Source organism: Dendropsophus ebraccatus, chromosome 14 (genome assembly GCF_027789765.1).
Source record: "Dendropsophus ebraccatus isolate aDenEbr1 chromosome 14, aDenEbr1.pat, whole genome shotgun sequence".
Classification (NCBI taxonomy): Eukaryota; Metazoa; Chordata; class Amphibia; order Anura; family Hylidae; genus Dendropsophus; species Dendropsophus ebraccatus.
In genome coordinates, this window is record NC_091467.1 from 62949428 (window position 1) to 62971323 (window position 21896).

The 21896-nt window shown below is 45.7% G+C and overlaps 2 protein-coding genes across 2 annotated transcripts; both read left to right on the top strand.

Moving 5' to 3' along the window:
* Nucleotides 1–637: 637 nt before the first annotated feature.
* Nucleotides 638–10778, top strand: DHRS7C (dehydrogenase/reductase 7C). Its single transcript, XM_069952464.1, has 7 exons — nt 638–878; nt 2183–2345; nt 4901–5013; nt 5095–5305; nt 9318–9410; nt 9492–9647; nt 9729–10778. Exons 2-7 carry the CDS (start codon nt 2192–2194, stop codon nt 9935–9937), a joined length of 936 nt encoding a protein of 311 aa, XP_069808565.1. The 5' UTR covers nt 638–878; nt 2183–2191; the 3' UTR covers nt 9938–10778.
* A 1163-nt stretch (nt 10779–11941) lies between these two features.
* Nucleotides 11942–14392, top strand: LOC138772593 (E3 ubiquitin-protein ligase TRIM39-like). Its single transcript, XM_069953096.1, has one exon. The coding sequence runs from the start codon at nt 11968–11970 to the stop codon at nt 13603–13605; it is 1638 nt and encodes a 545-aa protein (XP_069809197.1). The 5' UTR covers nt 11942–11967; the 3' UTR covers nt 13606–14392.
* The last annotated feature ends 7504 nt before the right edge of the window (nt 14393–21896 follow it).

Sequence of the window (21896 nt, forward strand, 5' to 3'; positions counted from 1 at the left end):
TCTGTATACTGCAGGAGAGACGAGGAGACAAAGTATTTCCTGATGGCAGGTAAAGGTAATTGTTTCTAGGATAATGTTACTGGATGTTTCTGCACTCCGCTATCTAACTATGTATCATCTATCTATCTATCTATCTATCTATCTATCTATCTAATTATCTATCTATCTATCTATCTATCTCCTATCTATCTATCTCCTATCTATCTAATTATCTATCTATCTATCTAATTATCTATCTCCTATCTATCTATCTCCTATCTATCTATCTATCTATCTATCTATCTATCTATCTATCATCTATCTATCTATCTATCTATCTATCTATCTAATTATCTATCTATCTATCTATCTATCTATCTCCTATCTATCTATCTATCTATCTATCTATCTATCTATCTATCTATCTATCTCCTATCTATCTATCTCCTATCTATCTATCTATCTATCTATCTGTCTGTCTGTCTGTCTGTCTGTCTATCTATCTATCTATCTATCTCCTATCTATCTATCTATCTATCTATCTATCTATCTATCTGTCTGTCTGTCTGTCTATCTATCTATCTATCTATCTATCTATCTATCTATCTATTAGCTACTTCTCTATAATAATTGATACCATTGTGCCCTCTTATTGCAGGGTGAGGTCACAGCGGCTGCGGCTTTACCCATAGGTCTGGGCCCTGCAGAAAGTCATGTGAAACTGGATGCCACCCTGCCAGCCCCCTCTCTGGATTATACCGAGGGTCTTAAATTATCTTGCAGGGCTTCTTCACAGCTGACTCCTATTTATATCCATTGCTGGGCCGGGGACATCCGAGGAGGAGACGCTCAAGGACTGTGTGATCTCTACTGCAGTCGCTTATCCGGGGGAATATACTGTAAGGATTACTCAGGGTTATTATTGTGCTGTGTGTATTGTATGTATATTGTATGTATAGCTTTATGTTAATAGTGCCCAAATACTACTGCTATATGGTGCTTACATAGTCCTATCACCAATGTCATATCATAGCTGTGTGTATGGAGACTGTGGATCAGTGAAGGGCCCCAAAATGTGGCAAAGTAATCACCTATGTGGTGCATTCACACGTACAGGATCCACAGCAGATTTGATGCTGTGTTCAGTTGTTAAGATCAAATCTGCTGCCGATCTGCGGCGGATCCGCAGCAGAAAATCCGCTGTGATACGGTGTGTGTGTGTGAAGCTGTTTTTTGAGTGTGATGTTTTTGTGCACACCTTACACAGTCAGGCCAGGTTCACACCTAGGGCCACATGTATCATCCTGCGAACGGATGATTTTCGGCGGAAAGTGCCGATTTGCGTATTTTTTTATACGCAAATGGCCGATTTGCGAATAAAATATTTGCAAATCGGCACTTTCCGCCGAGTACGCCAGAGAGGCGGAAAGGGGGCGTGTAGTGGGCAGAATGGAGGGCGCGATTTACCATCCGTTCCGCCCAAATATACACCGAAAACCTACTCCAGTCCTCAGCTGGCGTAAGTTTTCGGCGGTGCGCACCGGCGCGCACGGGATTTGTGTAGAGGCAGACCGCCTCTACATAAATCTCCGTAGCGCCGGAGCTGCGGGGGCATTTTTAAGTCCGGCGTAAAAAACGCCGGACTTAATAAATGCCCCCCCCTAGACTTTTAAACAGGATTTTTGCCTAAAACAGAGAGTGGAGAGAGAACTATGGAAAAAGTTCACCTTTTTCTGCTTTTTGGATCCACTTCTGATATTGACTAAAAATACTGAGCAGTAAAGCAAATCAGCAAAAAATATATAAAAAATAAATCTTAAAAAAGGCCATATAAATTGTACAAAACATGAGTTTTAAATATTACAATGAATGTGATATAAGTAATGGAGGTAACTGGTAGTAACAGCCATAGGAGTAAGACCATGACACAAATAAGATCTGGTGACAATGGGGGGAATATATTAGGGGCGAGTATAAGGATCAGACCGGACTTGTGGGTCGTTCCCGCTATGTATTAGTTAGTACCCACAAAATGAGACCATGAGACCTTTATTAAGCATAGGCAAAAAAACCAAATAAAAAAGCCGTGCGTTTGGTTTTGCCACAATAATTCCGACCCGCAGGAAAATTCACCCTTAGAACACAGTTACCACCAGAAATTTTTCAATGATTAATTTCTGATTTTCTTTTCCCTCATTTATAGGTTAAAACAATGGGGTTTCTCACTTTCCTCATCTTACCATTGCTCATACTGGGGATAAGCGGCATCATTTACATCTATCGGGAAGTTGTGCGACTGATGTCCAGATCGGCAGTGAAGAATAAAGTGGTTGTGATCACCGACGCGGTTTCAGGACTGGGAAAAGGTGAGGAGCTGTGTTCTCCAATGCTTCAATGAGCTATAATGGACCACTATGGAGGCCTTGTATATGAGTTGTCCATTACATCTGTAATAGACTTTACCTACTCTCTGTGCAATGATACAGGTAAAATGTTTAAGATGACGTAGGATGTGAGGTACAGGACCGGCATTGGACGGTACAGATATGGTCACCGTTCCCTCTCTGTGCAGTCATACTGGAATAGTCTCTGAATGCTGTGGAGCTGTGGAGTGTTGCTGGTACTCTATGCAGCTTAGAGTATGTTTACATCTCATTTTTGGCCTCACGTTGGGCTACACGTCAGGAATCAGTGTAAAAAGAATGCTGACGTGCACACATGACGGCCAGCTTGACTTGAATGAGCAGGACGGAGTCATTATGTGACTACGTTCTGCTCATTTGCCGGATGTACACTGCTTTTGTGCAGGACTCAAAAGCGTTGTCGACCACTTTTTTGAGTCCTGCACAAAAGCAGTGTACATGCGGCAAATAAGCAGAACGTAGTCACATAATGGCATAAAGTCAATGTGGCCGTCGGCCGCACGCCAGCCTGCACGTCGGCATCCTTTTTTCACTGATTCTTGACGTGTATCCCAAAGTGAGGCAAAAAAACGAGATGTGAACATACCCTAAGTGTTGCTGGTACTGTATACAGCTTAGTGTTGCTGGTAAAGAGATTGCTATGCAGGTGTGGTATATATGACTCTGCTGTAGAGGATGCCCACAGAACTGGCAAACTGTGGTGAAGTGAACCGACGTAGACTTTACTCTCGGTTGATGTTGCGGCACAATCCCACCTAAAGGACATACGCAGAAAAGACTTTTGTGACGCGCAGCTGCTAAGTACTAAGACTTTAGCTAAAGCAAGATAGTCCTTGAGGGCCTGTTACTTCTCTCAAAGCCAGTTTTGCAAGGAACAGGTGCTTGGGTAAACTTTTCTCTCAACGTGGACTGTGGGCAGTCGTGACTTCGCACAATGCCACGATTCCCCAGATGTGACCTGTAGCCAAGACAGCAACTGGAACAAGTTGTAGGGTAGCTTGCTAGCAGGAGGGCGACTGCTACTGGATCAGGTTCAGGGACCTCTCAGAGTTGAAGTCTTCTCTTTTCCGTGACCGTCTCAGAGGTACTGAAATACCTGTAACTTGTAGCTTCTTACTTTAGCAGGCTTTGAACTTGCCTAGGCCTAAGTCTGGGTGTGAAGGCAAGTACTAAAACTATAGAGATGTTCTCACTCCCCTGGTCAAGCCAGGACTAACCTTCCATCCCTCTAGGGGACAATGGTTGGTTCTCACCTAGAAAGAGGAGGACTTGGGAGACCCCTTCATCAAAGCTCACTTTACGAGGAAGCTTCTGAGAAAGTGTCACCACATCTTTGCTTCTCACCTGTGGTCAATAAACAACAATGTTAACCATTGCTCTATATATACACCTCAGTCAGTGTATGCTGTTTAGCAGTGTTTGGCAGTGGGACAAGTAGAATAGTAGGACATACAACAGACTTACGATACCCAAGTATCTACAGGACATTGTGTGTGGTGGAGGATGATATACTGTGTTTTTACCTAAGGTTCTGTTCACTTACAGCAAGCATATGCTGAAAGCTGCTAAAGGGTTAACTGTTCATGATGTTTTGCACATGGTTGTCTGCCACTTGCTTGTGGAGCCGGTCTGTCTGTAACCTACCCTCACTCTAGTCCTATCAGAGCCCTAGCTAAGGTGTCCCCATGTCTCTTAACCTATACTGAGCTAGTCACTTCAGGTTGCCTCCACCAATGGGAAATACTCCCTGTACTATATAAGGGTGGTTAGTGCAGGCCTGGGGGAGTTCCTGGTCTGAGTTTTGTTTCAGAGTGTGCACTAGTCTCTATTTCCTGTACCAGATAGTCTTCTTCCAGTGGTCAGGCCACTGGCTAGAGCCCACCACTCGCTAGCCTACTGCTGTTCCTGTATGTCTAAGCACGCACTGCTAAACCATCAGAGGTGCGATAATGCCTGGGGGAACCTGACTGTCCACGCTGAGAGGGCCATTGTCTTCAAGTCAAGTCTACTCAGGGGTTCGAGAAGCTGCATTTCTTGCCGAGGTGCCCCCTGCTTGCTCCCAGTCATTTTCTGGCTATTGTCAAAGGTCGTCTCCTACCAGTGTCGCATTGGTGCCAAGTACTCCTGGGTGTGCAGTACTGTATAAACAATACCCATCTTAATGGTTTATCCTGTCTCTCTTACTTAGCTCTCTAAAGTAACTTCAAGCCAGAGACTATATAGAAGTCACCCAAAAGTCTCCTAAGTCTTGGTCTCTGCCTGCACAAAGCAGCAACCTAAGTCTCTTAAATAGTGTCTTAGAACAAAGCCTTTCTAGAGGTATTCTTCTCTTCTCGAGGACATCATGGTGCCTCATGGAGATACTATGTGGTAGCACACAAAGTCCTGGGAAGTCCAAACAGGTCTGTAACAGACCCATTGTGTCTCCAATTGATATTATACAAGGCCTATGCAATGACTTAAATTATTTGTGACTCAAGCATTCTTTCATTTTCCAGAATGTTCCAGAGTCTTCCACGCCTCAGGATCCCGTCTGGTTCTCTGTGGAAAAACCTGGGAGAAACTCGAAGCACTACATGATGCCTTGATAAGTGTTGCTGACCCCAGTGTGGTAGGTGGATAATACTTTAGCAATATCTTACATTGGTCAGTCTAACATTGACCATTTTCCTTTTAACTCCTTTCCCAAAAGACATTTACCCCAAAGCTGGTTCTCCTTGACATTAGCGATGTCAACAACATTGAAGCTATAGGAAAAGAAATCCTGGACTGTTACGGCTGTGTGGACGTATTAATCAATAACGCCAGCATGAAGATCAAGGGCCCTGCTCACAGCGTCACCTTAGAGCTGGACAAGAAGATCATGGATGCCAACTATTTTGGCCCTATTACTTTAATCAAAGGTATGTGATGCCTAATATCCAGTATATATGAAGTTATAATAGACAAGACGTAAGGTACTGTACTAAATAAATGCTTAGTGGATGTGCTCAATGCCAGTCAGCAGCTGCAAAAGCAGCAGGATCAGGTGTATCGGGGTATGTCAACTCTTTCCTGACAGATCATGTGAGAGAGAAGGATAGATTGTGAGTCTGGGGGAGGGGGAAAGACAACTCTGTTAGGGTGGGGTGGGACAGAGGAGCCTGGAAAGGTATAGGAATCTGAGAAAGAGAGAGGTGTATGGAGGCATGGTGGGGACTAGAGGTGACAGAGGAAGCTAGATAGGTAAAGGAATCTGGAGAAGAGAGCGGTGTATGGAGGCATGGTGGGGACTAGAGGTGACAGAGGAAGCTAGAGAGGTATAGGAATCTGGAGAAGAGAGCGGCGTATGGAGGCATGGTGGGGACTAGAGGTGACAGAGGAAGCTAGAGAGGTATAGCAATCTGGAGAAGAGAGGTGTATGGAGGCATGGTGGGGACTAGAGGTGACAGAGGAAGCTAGAGAGGTATAGGAATCTGGAGAAGAGAGCGGCGTATGGAGGCATGGTGGGGACTAGAGGTGACAGAGGAAGCTAGAGAGGTATAGCAATCTGGAGAAGAGAGGCGTATGGAGGCATGGTGGGGACTAGAGGTGACAGAGGAAGCTAGAGAGGTAAAGGAATCTGAGGAAGAGAGGTGTATGGAGGCTTGGTGGGAACTAGAGGTGACAGAGGAAGCTAGAGAGGTAAAGGAATCTGAGGAAGAGAGGTGTATGGAGGCATGGTGGGGACTAGAGGTGACAGAGGAAGCTAGAGAGGTATAGGAATCTGGAGAAGAGAGCGGCGTATGGAGGCATGGTGGGAACTAGAGGTGACAGAGGAAGCTAGAGAGGTAAAGGAATCTGAGGAAGAGAGGTGTATGGAGGCATGGTGGGGACTAGAGGTGACAGAGGAAGCTAGAGAGGTAAAGGAATCTGGAGAAGAGAGGCGTATGGAGGCATGGTGGGGACTAGAGGTGACAGAGGAAGCTAGATAGGTATAGGAATCTGGAGAAGAGAGGTGTATGGAGGCATGGTGGGGACTAGAGGTGACAGAGGAAGCTAGAGAGGTATAGGAATCTGGAGAAGAGAGGTGTATGGAGGCATGGTGGGGACTAGAGGTTACAGAGAAAGCTAGAGAGGTATAGGAATCTGGAGAAGAGAGCGGTGTATGGAGGCATGGTGGGGACTAGAGGTGACAGAGGAAGCTAGAGAGGTATAGGAATCTGGAAAAGACAGCGGCGTATGGAGGCATGGTGGTACTAGAGGTGACAGAGGAAGCTAGAGAGGTATAGGAATCTGGAGAAGAGAGGTGTATGGAGGCATGGTGGGAACTAGAGGTGACAGAGGAAGCTAGAGAGGTATAGGAATCTGGAGAAGAGAGGTGTATGGAGGCATGGTGGGAACTAGAGGTGACAGAGGAAGCTAGAGAGGTATAGCAATCTGGAGAAGAGAGGCGTATGGAGGCTTGGTGGGGACTAGAGGTGACAGAGGAAGCTAGAGAGGTAAAGGAATCTGAGGAAGAGAGGTGTATGGAGGCATGGTGGGAACTAGAGGTGACAGAGGAAGCTAGAGAGGTATAGGAATCTGGAGAAGAGAGCGGCGTATGGAGGCATGGTGGGAACTAGAGGTGACAGAGGAAGCTAGAGAGGTATAGGAATCTGGAGAAGAGAGGTGTATGGAGGCATGGTGGGGACTAGAGGTGACAGAGGAAGCTAGATAGGTATAGGAATCTGGAGAAGAGAGCGATGTATGGAGGCATGGTGGGGACTAGAGGTTACAGAGGAAGCTAGAGAGGTAAAGGAATCTGGAGAAGAGAGCGGTGTATGGAGGCATGGTGGGAACTAGAGGTTACAGAGGAAGCTAGAGAGGTAAAGGAATCTGGAGAAGAGAGGCGTATGGAGGCTTGGTGGGGACTAGAGGTGACAGAGGAAGCTAGAGAGGTAAAGGAATCTGGAGAAGAGAGGTGTATGGAGGCATGGTGGGGACTAGAGGTTACAGAGGCGGCTAGAGAGGTATAGGAATCTGGAGAAGAGAGGCGTATGGAGGCATGGTGGGAACTAGAGGTGACAGAGGAAGCTAGAGAGGTATAGGAATCTGGAGAAGAGAGGTGTATGGAGGCATGGTGGGAACTAGAGGTGACAGAGGAAGCTAGAGAGGTAAAGGAATCTGGAGAAGAGAGCGGTGTATGGAGGCATGGTGGGGACTAGAGGTTACAGAGGAAGCTAGAGAGGTATAGCAATCTGGAGAAGAGAGGCGTATGGAGGCTTGGTGGGGACTAGAGGTGACAGAGGAAGCTAGAGAGGTAAAGGAATCTGAGGAAGAGAGGTGTATGAAGGCATGGTGGGAACTAGAGGTGACAGAGGAAGCTAGAGAGGTATAATAATCTGAGAAAGAGAGGTGTATGGAGGCATGGTGGGAACTAGAGGTGACAGAGGAAGCTAGAGAGGTATAGGAATCTGGAGAAGAGAGGTGTATGGAGGCATGGTGGGGACTAGAGGTGACAGAGGAAGCTAGAGAGCTAAAGGAATCTGGAGAAGAGAGCAGCGTATGGAGGCTTGGTGGAAACTAGAGGTGACAGAGGTGGCTAGAGAGGTATAGGAATCTGGAGAAGAGAGGTGTATGGAGTCATGGTGGTACTAGAGGTTACAGAGGCGGCTAGAGAGGTATAGGAATCTGGAGAAGAGAGGTGTATGGAGGCATGGTGGGAACTAGAGGTGACAGAGGAAGCTAGAGAGGTAAAGGAATCTGGAGAAGAGAGCAGTGTATGGAGGCTTGGTGGTACTAGAGGTGACAGAGGTGGCTAGAGAGGTATAGGAATCTGGAGAAGAGAGGTGTATGGAGGCATGGTGGGAACTAGAGGTGACAGAGGAAGCTAGAGAGGTAAAGGAATCTGGAGAAGAGAGGTGTATGGAGGCTTGGTGGGAACTAGAGGTGACAGAGGAAGCTAGAGAGGTATAGGAATCTGGAGAAGAGAGGTGTATGGAGGCATGGTGGGAACTAGAGGTGACAGAGGAAGCTAGAGAGGTAAAGGAATCTGGAGAAGAGAGCGGTGTATGGAGGCATGGTGGGAACTAGAGGTGACAGAGGAAGCTAGAGAGGTAAAGGAATCTGAGGAAGAGAGGTGTATGGAGGCATGGTGGGAACTAGAGGTGACAGAGGAAGCTAGAGAGGTATAATAATCTGAGGAAGAGAGGTGTATGGAGGCATGGTGGGAACTAGAGGTGACAGAGGAAGCTAGAGAGGTATAGGAATCTGGAGAAGAGAGGTGTATGGAGGCATGGTGGTACTAGAGGTGACAGAGGAAGCTAGAGAGGTATAGGAATCTGGAGAAGAGAGCGGTGTATGGAGGCATGGTGGGGACCAGAGGTGACAGAGGAAACTAGAGAGGTATAGGAATCTGGAGAAGAGAGCGGCGTATGGAGGCTTGGTGGGAACTAGAGGTGACAGAGGCGGCTAGAGAGGTATAGGAATCTGGAGAAGAGAGGTGTATGGAGGCATGGTGGGAACTAGAGGTGACAGAGGAAGCTAGAGAGGTAAATGAATCTGAAGAAGAGAGAGGAGTATGGAGGCATGGTGGGGACTAAAGGTGACACAGGGGTCTAGAGAGGTATAGGAATCTGGAGAAGAGAGAGGTGTACTGAAGTGGCACAGTGGGGACTAGAGGGTACAGACGACTATTGATGGGGACGTCTGGAGAGAGGCAGCGTCTTAAGGGAGCAGAGGGGTACAAAGGTCTGAAGGCCACAAATAGGTTTTGAAGTAACTTCAGGGGTCTGGTATCAGCATATTCTTCTCTCCCCATTGAGAACACATGCCGAGGTAGGGGAGGATGGAAGAACTAGAGTTGGGCCATCAGCTGTTAAACCTACCTGAGCACCTTTAGTAAGAGGTGAAGCAAATTTTTAGACTTTTCTACCAGCTGTTGGTAACAAATGTGATGGTCACTTTCCCCCGCAGCTATTCTTCCTCATATGATTTCTCGCAGGACGGGACAGATTGTTCTCGTGAACAACATACAAGGAAAACTGGGAGTTCCCTTTCGCGCTGCCTGTGAGTATTGACATCAGCCTCTGCTGGGTTGAAGTGACTGCGTCCAAGTGGTAAAATCTGGATTATCATCTCTGTGTCCAGACGCAGCATCGAAACACGCCATCCAGGGATTCTTCGACTGCCTGAGAGCTGAGGTAGAGGAGTTTGATGTGTTTGTCAGTACGGTCAGTCCTACGTTCATCCGGTCATACCACGTCCAGCCTGAGCCCGGGAACTGGGAGGCCTCCATCTGGAAATGTAAGGCCACGGTTGGGTTGGGTCACCAATGGCTGATGGAGTGGGACGCGACGTTATATTACTAATTATATTCTATTATAGTCTTTTTCAGAAAGCTGTCCTATGGCGTCCACCCAGTGGAGGTGGCCGATGAAGTTCTGCGCACGGTCAGCAGAAGGAAGCAGGAAGTATTTCTGGCAAATCCCATCCCCAAGGCAGCACTTTATGTCAGAACCTTCTTCCCAGAACTGTTCTTTGCTGTGGTGGCCACAGGGGTGAAGGAGAAACATTTTGTGGAGGAGGAAAAATAAATCTACTAGAGGGTGTGTGGGCACCTTAAGTTTGACAATGACCATACCCCCCCCCCCCCTATATTTAAATTCTTATTCTGTTTGTTCTTGCTTCTGTCCCTTTATCTTCTCATGCATGATGGGGCAGCGACTAATCTCTCAGAAGAACAAATGGATCAGTCATGTACAAATCCAATATGCCCGACCCTTCTCTTCTCCGGTGAATTGGAGGAAACCATTGGTGGCAACCACCCAACATACATTAAGAGGTCTATTACATCTTACTTTGCTCAGGAATGTTGCATACCCCCCTTTCTGAGGGATATAGTTAGGGACAGGACATGCTCGGAGTGAGGATGTTATGTGAAGGGAATGCTTTATAGAAGGTGAAACGCGTGGCAGGGCAGTAACACGGGTTAGTCTTTTTTGGATGACATGTAAGTTCCTGGATGCTACACATATTCTACAGATATAAAATGCCAGGACTGTTGATGGTGCAGCGCCCACGGGTGCTCTTTACTAAGAAGAGTTGCAGTCTCCTCACCAGCTGGTGTATCTGTGGATCACTTTGTGTCTATGTTTCATTATATGAAAGTGAATGTGAGTTAATCAGGGGATGCCCACCCAAGCCCAAAAACAGCAGCTGGTGCCACCAGTGTCAATGGATGATGAAGGTTGTCACCTGTAAAAAAGTTGTCCTCAATTCCTTCCTTGCAGTTCTCCAAGTCTCCTATTGGGGGCGCTGATGGACAAATGGTTTTGTTTCTGTGCTTTTTCCCACCATTAAGTTCTCTTTTGAGAAATTAAAAAAAAATTGCAAACATTGTCATCTGCCAAACTGAATGATTATTCTGGATAACAGAATCGGGATTTGTGGTGAGTTCGCAGACGTACCGTACCAGTAGGAGTGCTCCATTTTGTCTGTGTCTAATGAAGATTAAATTCTGAGTCCATGCTATTGGAAGAAAAACTTAGTATGGATTTGTGTTCTCAAGTACGCTCTCTGCCATCAGTTACAGGTCCCCATAGTCCCTTTACATGTCATGGAGGCTAAACAAGGAGGTAGCTAGGAGAGGTTGGTCGGGATGTGTTGGGTGCCTGAGGGAGCATCAACAGGCCATTTGGATTTTGGCGCAGAGAAGAATCAAGAAGTTCCTTACAACAGCCTTATAACATGCCCAGTTGATTTGTTCTTAAGGAAATGTGGAAGGTGTCTGGCAGTGGCTTTCTGCCTTCTCTCTATTGAGCCAAGAGAGAGCGAGAGCTGCTGGACGAAGGATATTATAAAATGTGTGACCAGTAGACATGGACAAATTGATTAACCAAGAAATCAAATTTGTTTAAAATTTCCTTAAAGGTTAAGATGTCATCGTTTTCTATTAATCATGGCCGTTGTTGCCGATTTGCAACAATGGCCGTGATTAATAGAAAATTTACATTGTGCTGCAGTCTATGGAATTATGGCCGGAGTGTATACACATAGTTTACGCTCCGTCCGGGATCCCTAGCGGTTGCAACGACAACTGACATGTCAGTTTTGTGCGGCCGCTATTCACTGAATAGCGGCCGCACAACCCTGACAACTCACACAATGTAAAGTGTGCGACTCTGGCCGCACTTTCCATTGTGTGCAATGGTGAATTGGGAAGCAGACGCACACGGATGTGCCCGCATCCCAATTCAATAGAAATTAAGTTTATCCTGGCCGATACTGCAGTAGCGGCCGGGATAAACTTCACTGACACCGGCCATTCTGTGACCCAGCTGAAGACACAGAACGGCCGATGTTTTACAGTGTATGAACCCGGCCTTAGGCAGCATATAAAGCCATTGCCAAGGAGGAAGAAAAAAATATCTATGTCTCTGATAGACAGTGCCTTCAAAATTTCCCATATGTAAATACTTGAAATACCAGATTTAAGTCTAGGCCCAAAACCTGAAAGTGACTGGAGTTTCTGGAGATGGTTATTTATGCAAATTGCTGACGTATTTTGTAGAACTAGTATCTCGGGATTCCTTCGAGACGTTTACTTAGTTTCCTGCTTTCAACCATGGAGGGTGCTGATCTGAGATCTGTGTTATCCTGCGGTATCTGCATGGAGGTCTACAAAGAACCGGTGACGCTACTATGTGGACACAATTTCTGTCACAGCTGTATCAAAGAAGAGTTTGAGAAACAGAGAGAGGAGTACAAATGCCCCGAATGTCGGAAAAACTTTCGGAGACCTGTTCTTACAAGGAACCTTACCCTGAAGAGCATAGCGGAGGCTTGTACATACTCCCAGCAAGGGCAAATAGACACCGGGATCTTCTGCGCCTACTGTGACCTGCCCATCAATGCTGTGGAGTCCTGTCTCCAGTGTGGACTCTCCATGTGTAATACCCATGTGAGGAGGCACAACCAGAAAGTCCAGCACACCTTATTACCCGTCACTATGTCTCTGGAGGAAAGGAAATGTCCCACCCACAATAAGATCCTGGATTGTTTCTGCAAAACTGATTCAAGCTGTATCTGTGCCTCCTGCTTTGTGGCCGGAGATCACAAAGGTCACTCAGTGGAGCCTCTGGAAGAAGCCTTCCAGAAGAAGAAGGAGAAACTAAGAAATATTCAGGAGGAGCTGACATCAAGGAGGGAGGACACCGAGGAAAAGCTCCAGACTTTGCAGAAGTCCGAGGCAGAATGCCAAAGGAAAGCATTGCAACCAATGGAGACCATCTTGGCCTTCTTCATTGACATCAGAAAAGATCTAGAAGATCTGGAGAAGAAAGTCATTGATGAGATTTACAGACAGGAGGAGAGACAGTCACTCTTAGTTATCAAATTGCTCCAGCGGCTGGAAATGAAGAACATCCAACTATCCAAAAAAATCTCCTATATCCAAGATCTGCAGGACATGGCGGACCCGGCGCACGTCTTAAGAGAACAGGAGTCAGACAGGGAGGACTTCTGTCATATCAGTGAGAGAGAAGAGCCAGACTCGGACAGAGAGAAGGATGATAAGGAGCTCCAAGGAGTAAATGACCTGGATGTGGGTCCCATCTCGGAAAAGCTGATCGCGTTATCCGATATCATTACAGGCATCAGCAATGGCGTTTATGTGCAGGAAGCCATGGACTTCTCTCTGAATGTGAACATGGCCGGTCAAAACGTCCTGGTGAATGAGGATGGAAAAACCGCGTCTTGGTCACTTACACCCCAGAACTACCCAGAATCCCCGGAGAGGTTTCACTGTAACCAGGTGTTAAGCTATGAGAGTGTGTCCTCTGGGCAATATTACTGGGATTTGGAGACCAGTGACACAGGTGACTGGAGAATCGGGGTGTGTTACCCCAGTATAGACAGGAAGGAGCACTCCTCCATCATAGGTAATAGTAAGAAGTCCTGGTGTTTGCACCAATGTAATAACCCAATCTCATTGCCCTGTGATAGTCCTAAGTACTCCCGATACTTAGTAATCCATGATGATGTGTACACCCCCCTGCCCCACACAGTGTCCTGTAATAGGATCAGGGTGTCTCTGGACTATAAGGAGGGGCGCTTGTCCTTTTATGAGCTCAGTGACCCAATGCGGCACCTTCACACCTTCCGCGCCACCTTCTCCGAGCCCCTGCACGCCGCCTTCTATGTCTGGGATAAGGTAAAAGGAAAAGGGAGCTGGGTGAGGATCATGGGTTCTGGAGGCCAATGACAACAATGAGGCTTCTATAAAATTGTATGCTTCTGGGCACATTGAGGTGACCCCATTACCCATAATACCAGAACTAAAGGGTTTCTTTATAGTACAAATTCAATCCTGGCTCCTCCTCCATGACCTAAACAATAGGTTTCATAGGAAAATATAGGCCTTAGCCACAGGAGTAATGGCCGCTGTCGCCTGTAGCAACCTGTCACCCATAGCAACCAATCACAACTTAGATTTCAATTGTTCTATAGATAGTTATAACTCTGTCCTGTAGTGTTATTATATATGCACTGTATAGTGGTAGGGATTGCTATGGGTGACAGAGACAGTTTCTCTTTTATACAGTTGTGATAAAAATAGCGTTATAATGTGTGTTATATACTGTATGGTACTATTATATGTGCACTGTGTGGTGGTAGTGATTGGTTGCTATAGGTGACAAGGATAGATAGTTGTGATAAATCTGCTCAGCTATTATACTCTACAGTAGTATTATATGTGCACTGTGTGGTGGTAGTGACTGGTTTCTATAGGTGACAAGGATAGATAGTTGTAATATATCTGCTCAGCTATTATATACTGTACGGTAGTATTATATGTGCACTGTATAATGGTAGTGACTGGTTGCTATAGGTGACAAGGATAGATAGTTGTAATATATCTGCTCAGCTATTATATACTGTAGTATTATATGGGCACTGTGTGGTGGTACTGAATGGTTGCTATAGGGGGAGATCTGCGGGCTAGATACTTCTAATCTGTTGATAGTTTCCCTTTAATTATTTGTTCAAATGTTGAGAGACTACAACTCCCAGCATGCTTTGCAATAAACTGAGTTCTGTAATAGCTGGAGGGCTCCTGTTTCTCCCATAAAAACATATTGTAGATCACTACAAGTGTTTGTCAGAAGAGGGCAGTCATGGACCGGCTTTAAAAATAAAAATACCAAACTACTACGGAATAATGCGACATCTGATAATCCGGAGTCTGTGCAGTGAGATGTATATAGAGAATATCTGATAATCCGGGGTCTGTGCTGTGAGATGTATATAGAAAATATCTGACAATCCGGAGTCTGTGCAGTAAAATGTATTTAGAGAATATCTGATAATCCGGCACACAATCAATGCTGGAATAATGACATTTTTGTGAAAATTTAATGTTAGATTAAAAAAAAATTATCTAAAAAATGTTTAAAATCAGAGCTCCTTAAAGGAGGTGACCCCTAACCCTGGGGAAAAATATTGGGTCAGTGCCGCCCACTCCACCTGTGTACATACTGTATGGGGGAGGGGGAGTCCTGGGGGTCTTCAGGGCATCACACTGTCCTGTGGAAACACTTAATCACTGAAGCTGTCTGACTGCCAGTGTCGGACGGGGGTACCTTGGGCCCACCAGGGAATTTAATTCTAGGGGCCCAACCTACATAAACCAGATATAACCAAACCTTTGCACAGCGCTGTGTATGTGACCAGCAATGCTGGCTCAATGCTGGTAACTTGTCAGTCATTTTATGCAAACACTATAGGATGCCACATAAGTATCTTGAAAGGAGAAGTCCCATTAAAGTGGAATTCCAGGTAGAGGTTAAAAAAAATGAAACTTCTGCAGAAGCATATAGCCTTACTTACCCATCTATTCCATTTTTGAAACTACCAAAAATCCATTTGTTTTGGGGGGTTTTGTTCTGTTTTGTGTTTCTGCCCTTCCTGGTTTATCAGTTGTACACAGGACTACAGGTTCCAGAATGCAATGCTTTCCCTCAGCTGTTCATCACAGTCCTCCACCCTGCACATTCCCCGCCCAAAGCTGCTGCAGAACATCTAGGCTGTGTTCACACATTGCAGTTTCATTGTGTTACTGAATTATTTGCAGTAATTTATAATTTCATTGTGGTCCCAACCACACAGCACGCTGTATCCTCTACCTGTAACACCACACAGCACGCTGTATTCTCTACCTGTAACACCACACAGCACGCTGTATCCTCTACCTGTAACACCACACAGCATACTATATTCTCTACCTGTAACACCACACAGCACACTGTATCCTCTACCTGTAACACCACACAGCATACTATATTCTCTACCTGTAACACCACACAGCACGCTGTACTCTCTACCTGTAACACCACACAGCACACTGTATCCTCTACCTGTAACACCACACAGCACACTGTAGTCTCTACCTGTAACACCACAGAGCACGCTGTATCCTCTACCTGTAACACCACACAGCACACTGTATCCTCTACCTGTAACACCACACAGCATACTATATTCTCTACCTGTAACACCACACAGCACGCTGTACTCTCTACCTGTAACACCACACAGCACACTGTATCCTCTACCTGTAACACCACACAGCACACTGTAGTCTCTACCTGTAACACCACAGAGCACGCTGTATTCTCTACCTGTAACACCACACAGCACGCTGTATTCTCTCCCTGTAACACCACACAGCGCGCTGTATCCTCTACCTGTAACACCACACAGCACACTGTATTCTCTACCTGTAACACCACACAGCACGCTGTATCCTCTACCTGTAACACAGCACGCTGTATTCTCTACCTGTAACACCACACAGCACGCTGTATTCTCTACCTGTAACACCACACAGCACACTGTATTCTCTACCTGTAACACCACACAGCACGCTGTATTCTCTACCTGTAACACCACACTGTATTCTCTACCTGTAACACCACACAGCACTGTATTCTCTACCTGTAACACCAAACAGCACGCAGCACGCTGTATTCTCTACCTGTAACACCACACAGCACGCTGTATTCTCTACCTGTAACACCACACAGCACACTGTATTCTCTACCTGTAACACCACACAGCACGCTGTATTCTCTACCTGTAACACCACACTGTATTCTCTACCTGTAACACCACACAGCACTGTATTCTCTACCTGTAACACCAAACAGCACGCAGCACGCTGTATTCTCTACCTGTAACACCACACAGCACGCTGTATTCTCTACCTGTAACACCACACAGCACACTGTATTCTCTACCTGTAACACCACACAGCACACTGTATTCTCTACCTGTAACACCACACAGCACGCTGTACTCTCTACCTGTAACACCACACAGCACGCTGTATTCTCTACCTGTAACACCACAGAGCAAGCTGTATCCTCTACCTGTAACACCACACAGCACACTGTATTCTCTACCTGTAACACCACACAGCACGCTGTATCCTCTACCTGTAACACCACACAGCACTGTATTCTCTACCTGTAACACCACACAGAACGCTGTATTGTCTACCTGTAACCACACAGCACGCTGTATTCTCTAGCTGTCACACCACACAGCACACTGTATTCTCTACCTGTAACACCACACAGTATTCTCTACCTGTAACACCACACAGCACACTGTATTCTCTACCTGTAACACCACACAGCACACTGTATTCTCTTCCTGTAACACCACACGGGACGTTGTATTCTCTACCTGTAACACCACACAGCACGCTGTATTCTCTACCTGTAACACCACACAGGACGTTGTATTCTCTACCTTTAACACCACACAGCACACTGTATTCTCTACCTGTAACACCACACAGCACACTGTATTCTCTACCTGTAACACCACACAGGACGCTGTATTCTCTACCTGTAACGCTGATATTGGAATAAAGTAAAGAACTTTTAGATTTTTTTTTCTTTTCATTTCCACGCACAAATTATGATCAACCATCTTTTATCTTTGAAGTTGAGCCCCACAATAAGCCTCTGATCCTCTCTGCCATTTAGCATCATTTACATGTGTTACTGCGTCATTTTTGTGAATACGCTGCAGTACTGCAATGACACGCCAACATGTGTGAACACAGCCCTAATTTCACTGCACACTTAGAGATATCAGTGCAACACCTGCTTCTGGTCGGGCAGAGATGGTGGATCACTCAGGGGATTGGGGAATGCAGCCGGGCCTCCTGTGACATCACGCCCTGCCCCCTGTCTGCATCATCAGCCTGATCTCAGCAAACACACACAATGTGATACAGAGGCATGGAAGATTTGTCTCCTAAGGGGGGATAGCAGAAGGAGCAGGAGACAATGTGGATTTGCACAGGGGCCATTTTTTTTTCACTTCCTGGATTTTTATCAGCTACCAGTGTGGCAGAACCGTACAGATACGGTAATACATTGTATAGACACATATCTTTAACTTTTAATGTATTTTTAATAGAAAACAAGTTTTTCTTATCCAGAGTTCCCCTTTAAACTGACAAATCTCAGGCAGGCAAGAACATAATAATGAAAGTATACTTACCTGTACCCGTGCCCTTGTATTTTTTTGACTTAAAGGACAACTCCCGCGGGACCCCAAAAAAAAAAAAAACACAGACACACACAGACACCATACTCACCATCTCTCCGGTGACGATCGCCACTCGATTCGCCCGCCGTCCGCCTCTCCGTCGCCGCCGTCCGCCATCCAGCGATGTCTCCGACTTCCGGGTCCAGGGGATGGAAAAGGCTGCCAGTGCGCTTGCGCACCGGCAGCCTTTTCATTGGCTGGAGCGCATCACATGGCTTCCAGCAAGCTCAGCCAATCAGGGCTGAGCAAGCTGGAAGCCATGTGATGCGCTCCAGCCAATGAAAAGGCTGCTGGTGCGCATGTGCACCAGCAGCCTTTTCATCCCCATTCACTTTGCATGAAGACGCCGAGGAGGAAGAAGACCCGGACCGCCCCTCGGCTCTGACGTCGTCGTCACCAGATGCCGCCCCGGAGAAGAGGACCGTGACGATCGTAATAGGTAATGTATACATTCCTTAACTTCCGGGGTGGGGGGTCGGGGGTCCGAAAGTGGGGGAAGGGGGCCAGGCCGGGTATTTAACCACATTACAAAGTTATATAACTTTGTAATGTGTGTTAAATGAGCAAAAAAAATTTTTTGTGGGAGTTGTCCTTTAAGCTGTTTACTGTGCATGATCAGGAATGTCATCGTTTAATAGTTCGGGAGAATATGCAAGCGATGATACCAAATATGTTTATTTATTTATTTGTATTCATAAAATAGGAAAAGGGGGTGATTTAAAAAAAGGCAAGAATGGGAGGTATTTCAGTATGAATTTTGGGAGTCTATGTAGAACAGATGGTATAAAGTGGCCTCCATCATAACTATATGGGAAGGTATGGAGGTCATGGAGCAAAAAGAATATAAACGTGGTGTGAACGAGACCTTAATATGGTGCATTTTTACACTGTCTAGTTTAAGTTTCCACTGTCAAGCTAATTGACTTACTGACTTTTATTTAATTTAAAGAGGTACTCTGGCAAAAAAAATTTCTTCTCAAACCAACTGGTGTCTAAAAGTTATATAGATTTGTAAATTACTTCTATTTAAAAGTCTTTCAGTACTTATTAGCTGCTGAATGTCCTGCAGGAAGTGCTGTGTTCTTTCCAGGCTGACACAGTGCACAGTCTCTGCTGCCACCTCTGTCCATGACAGGAACTCTCCAGAGCAGTAGCAAATCCCCATAGAAAACCTCTTCTACTCTGGACAGTTTGTGTCATGAACAGAGGTGGCAGCAGAGAACACTGAGTCAGACTGGAGAGAATACACCACTTCCTGCAGGACATACAGCAGCTGATAAGTACTGTTTTTTTTTATAACAGTTAAATACAAATCTTTATACACCAGTTGATTTGAAAGAAAAAAGTACCAATTTAATTCTACTGAATTCACTACAAATGTGAACCAAGATTAAGACTGTTGCACATCTTCCTGCTTTTTGGTGTTTTTTCTGGCACTTTTTCCGCCATGTTCTCATTTTAGTGTAAAGTTTAGTTCTCATTTTATCCCCTGTGGGGCTGTTTCGGTACAAATCATGTGATTCTTTATCATGTGATTTCAGGTTTTATGTTGAAGAACTGAGGGGAAAAAACACTAATTTCCATATAGAAATGACAATATTCCCCCCTATAGAAGCTTGTGGCAAAACACAAAAAAAACCCACCATAGCAGAAAAATACCCTATGGGTGTTGTGTTTCAATTTTTTGCCTTGTAGATGTAGGTATAAGCCTTGTGATACATGTTTTTTCTTCAAGATTTGAGTGTTCCTTTAACCCAGGGATATGCACATACAAGCAGGAGTTCCACCAGCCACTGCTTTATACTTCTTTTGCGCATTGTGCGAAGGTGATAGATCTGTGTAGCAGGCAGATGTCCAGCTTTATGACTCTGCAATATGTGATGGACCCCCAACTCCCCCAAGTTAAACCAAAGAACGCAAAATAAAGACACAACACATTGTAATCAGGTGTCAAAGGGTGCCAATTTTATTTAAAATTACATGACACTGAAAATGGCAGACCCCCAACTCACAGAGTCACCCTCCAGCACTCAGGCGAGGAAAAACCCCCTGTGGGGGAAACCTTGAGGGAGCCATGGCTGGAGAGTTGCCCCTCCCCTGGGCTTAGAGGGTAATACCATACTATAAATATATTAAACTGGATGGAAGAGAGATCTGGCTGCAATGTCTGTAACCTTACTGATGGCTAGGCGGATGTATCTCTTCTCCTTCACAGGTCCAGGTCCCCTGCTAGAACCTCCAAATTTCATCAAGGGTAGGGGGCAGTAAATTAGTCAAGCTCAAGGTCCTCTGGCGCATCCAAGATGGCACTGATCAGGGCGCGGTGCATTGCTTTATGGAACCTTCTTTATGACATAAGCGCTTGTCATCACAGTGCATGGTTTCCATGGTTACTGCAGGTAAACACATCTGAAGCATTAACCCATTAATGACTGGAGATGTGCTTTACTGCAGAGGTCACTAAACACACTTGTGACCAAGCAAACAGCTTATGGTTAGGCCATACTAAGAACACTAAATAATATGGTTTGATGTGGCCCATAGCAACAAATCACAGCTCAGCTTTCGTTTCTCAAATTACTCTGGTAAAATAAAAGCTGAACTGTGATTGGTTGCCATGCACAATTTAGACAGTCTAATCTGCCCATAGCAACCAATCAAAGCTCAGCTTTAATTTTATAAGAGCTTGTTAATATATGAAAGGTGATCTGTGATTGGTTGCTATAGGCGAATCAGATTGTGTTTTGTCTCTGGCAGGTTGAAAAGCTGCTCCATTGCTGTAAAATCTTATAATGATGATAATGATGACTGAAAACACATGACATCAAGCTTCCCCATAATGCTTTAATGCGATGCCCTGGCCCCTGGGGGCCACTTCCGCAGTGCTGGTGTTATGAGCGGGCAATGACCGGGGCAGCTGCAGGGTGTATACTTGTCACGGTATAGGCCTGAGGGCAGCACAGCTGCAGGGCCGGTCTGTGGAATCTGCGGGTGATGATAGGCATGCGATTCTTCGCTGCACTTAGTCGGGGCACCAGTTAGTGGACACCAATGCCAGGGTTCAGTAACAGCGGTTTTATTATAGATAAGGTAACTAGTAGCAACAGTTCTGTCCGGATGCAACCGGGTATATAGCAGGCTTTGACAAATAAGGCAGGAGTGGTGCTGCATAGGTTGTGAGAATACGTGCCGGATGATGGGAGTAGGAGTATGAGAGGAATAGCGTTGCTGGGTGGATTAGCTTGAGAATAATACTTGCTGTGAATCCTTGCAGCGATGAGGAGAGATAACAGAATGACACCCAGATGAGAGAGAAGACTCCGGACACTTGAGCAGGCAGATACAGCCGAAGACTTGAATATAGCAGAGCACCTAATCCACACTTCTAGTGGTGAAGTGGGAGCTGCAGAGAAGAAGCCCAACTCCTCTGAGGCAGGAGAGGGACGACACACATCCTCCTTGCTTGGAAGCAGGGGGAAGACTAACTTGTTAGGAGGAAGTGGGAGGTCACATGGTTGCTCCTGGCCAGAGCTAGTCAGCCATTGGAGGAACCATGGTTACAGGTCACGTGATCAACAGCCTTGCATACCACTGTACACTGTAATAATATACAGGAATACATGAGAATACACATGAGAATGCACATTACCAGAGAATACTAGGGGAAAACCAGCAGCAGTTGCAGTGCAAACACTTACCAGAACAGGCATTGACACAGCAAGAGAAATGGCCATAATAGGAGTAGTAGTCTGCATGTTCTGGGACACTGCATACCTCCCTAGCAAGTTTGAGCCGACCTCGGCGAATCTAGAAGGCAGCAAACATGAATAGACTGGACAATCAAACAACAGGAATGAATGATGAGAGTGAGTGTGATGAGGTGTGTGTTTCCCACGCCCAAGGCACAGGTGAGAAGAGAGAGAGGATGAG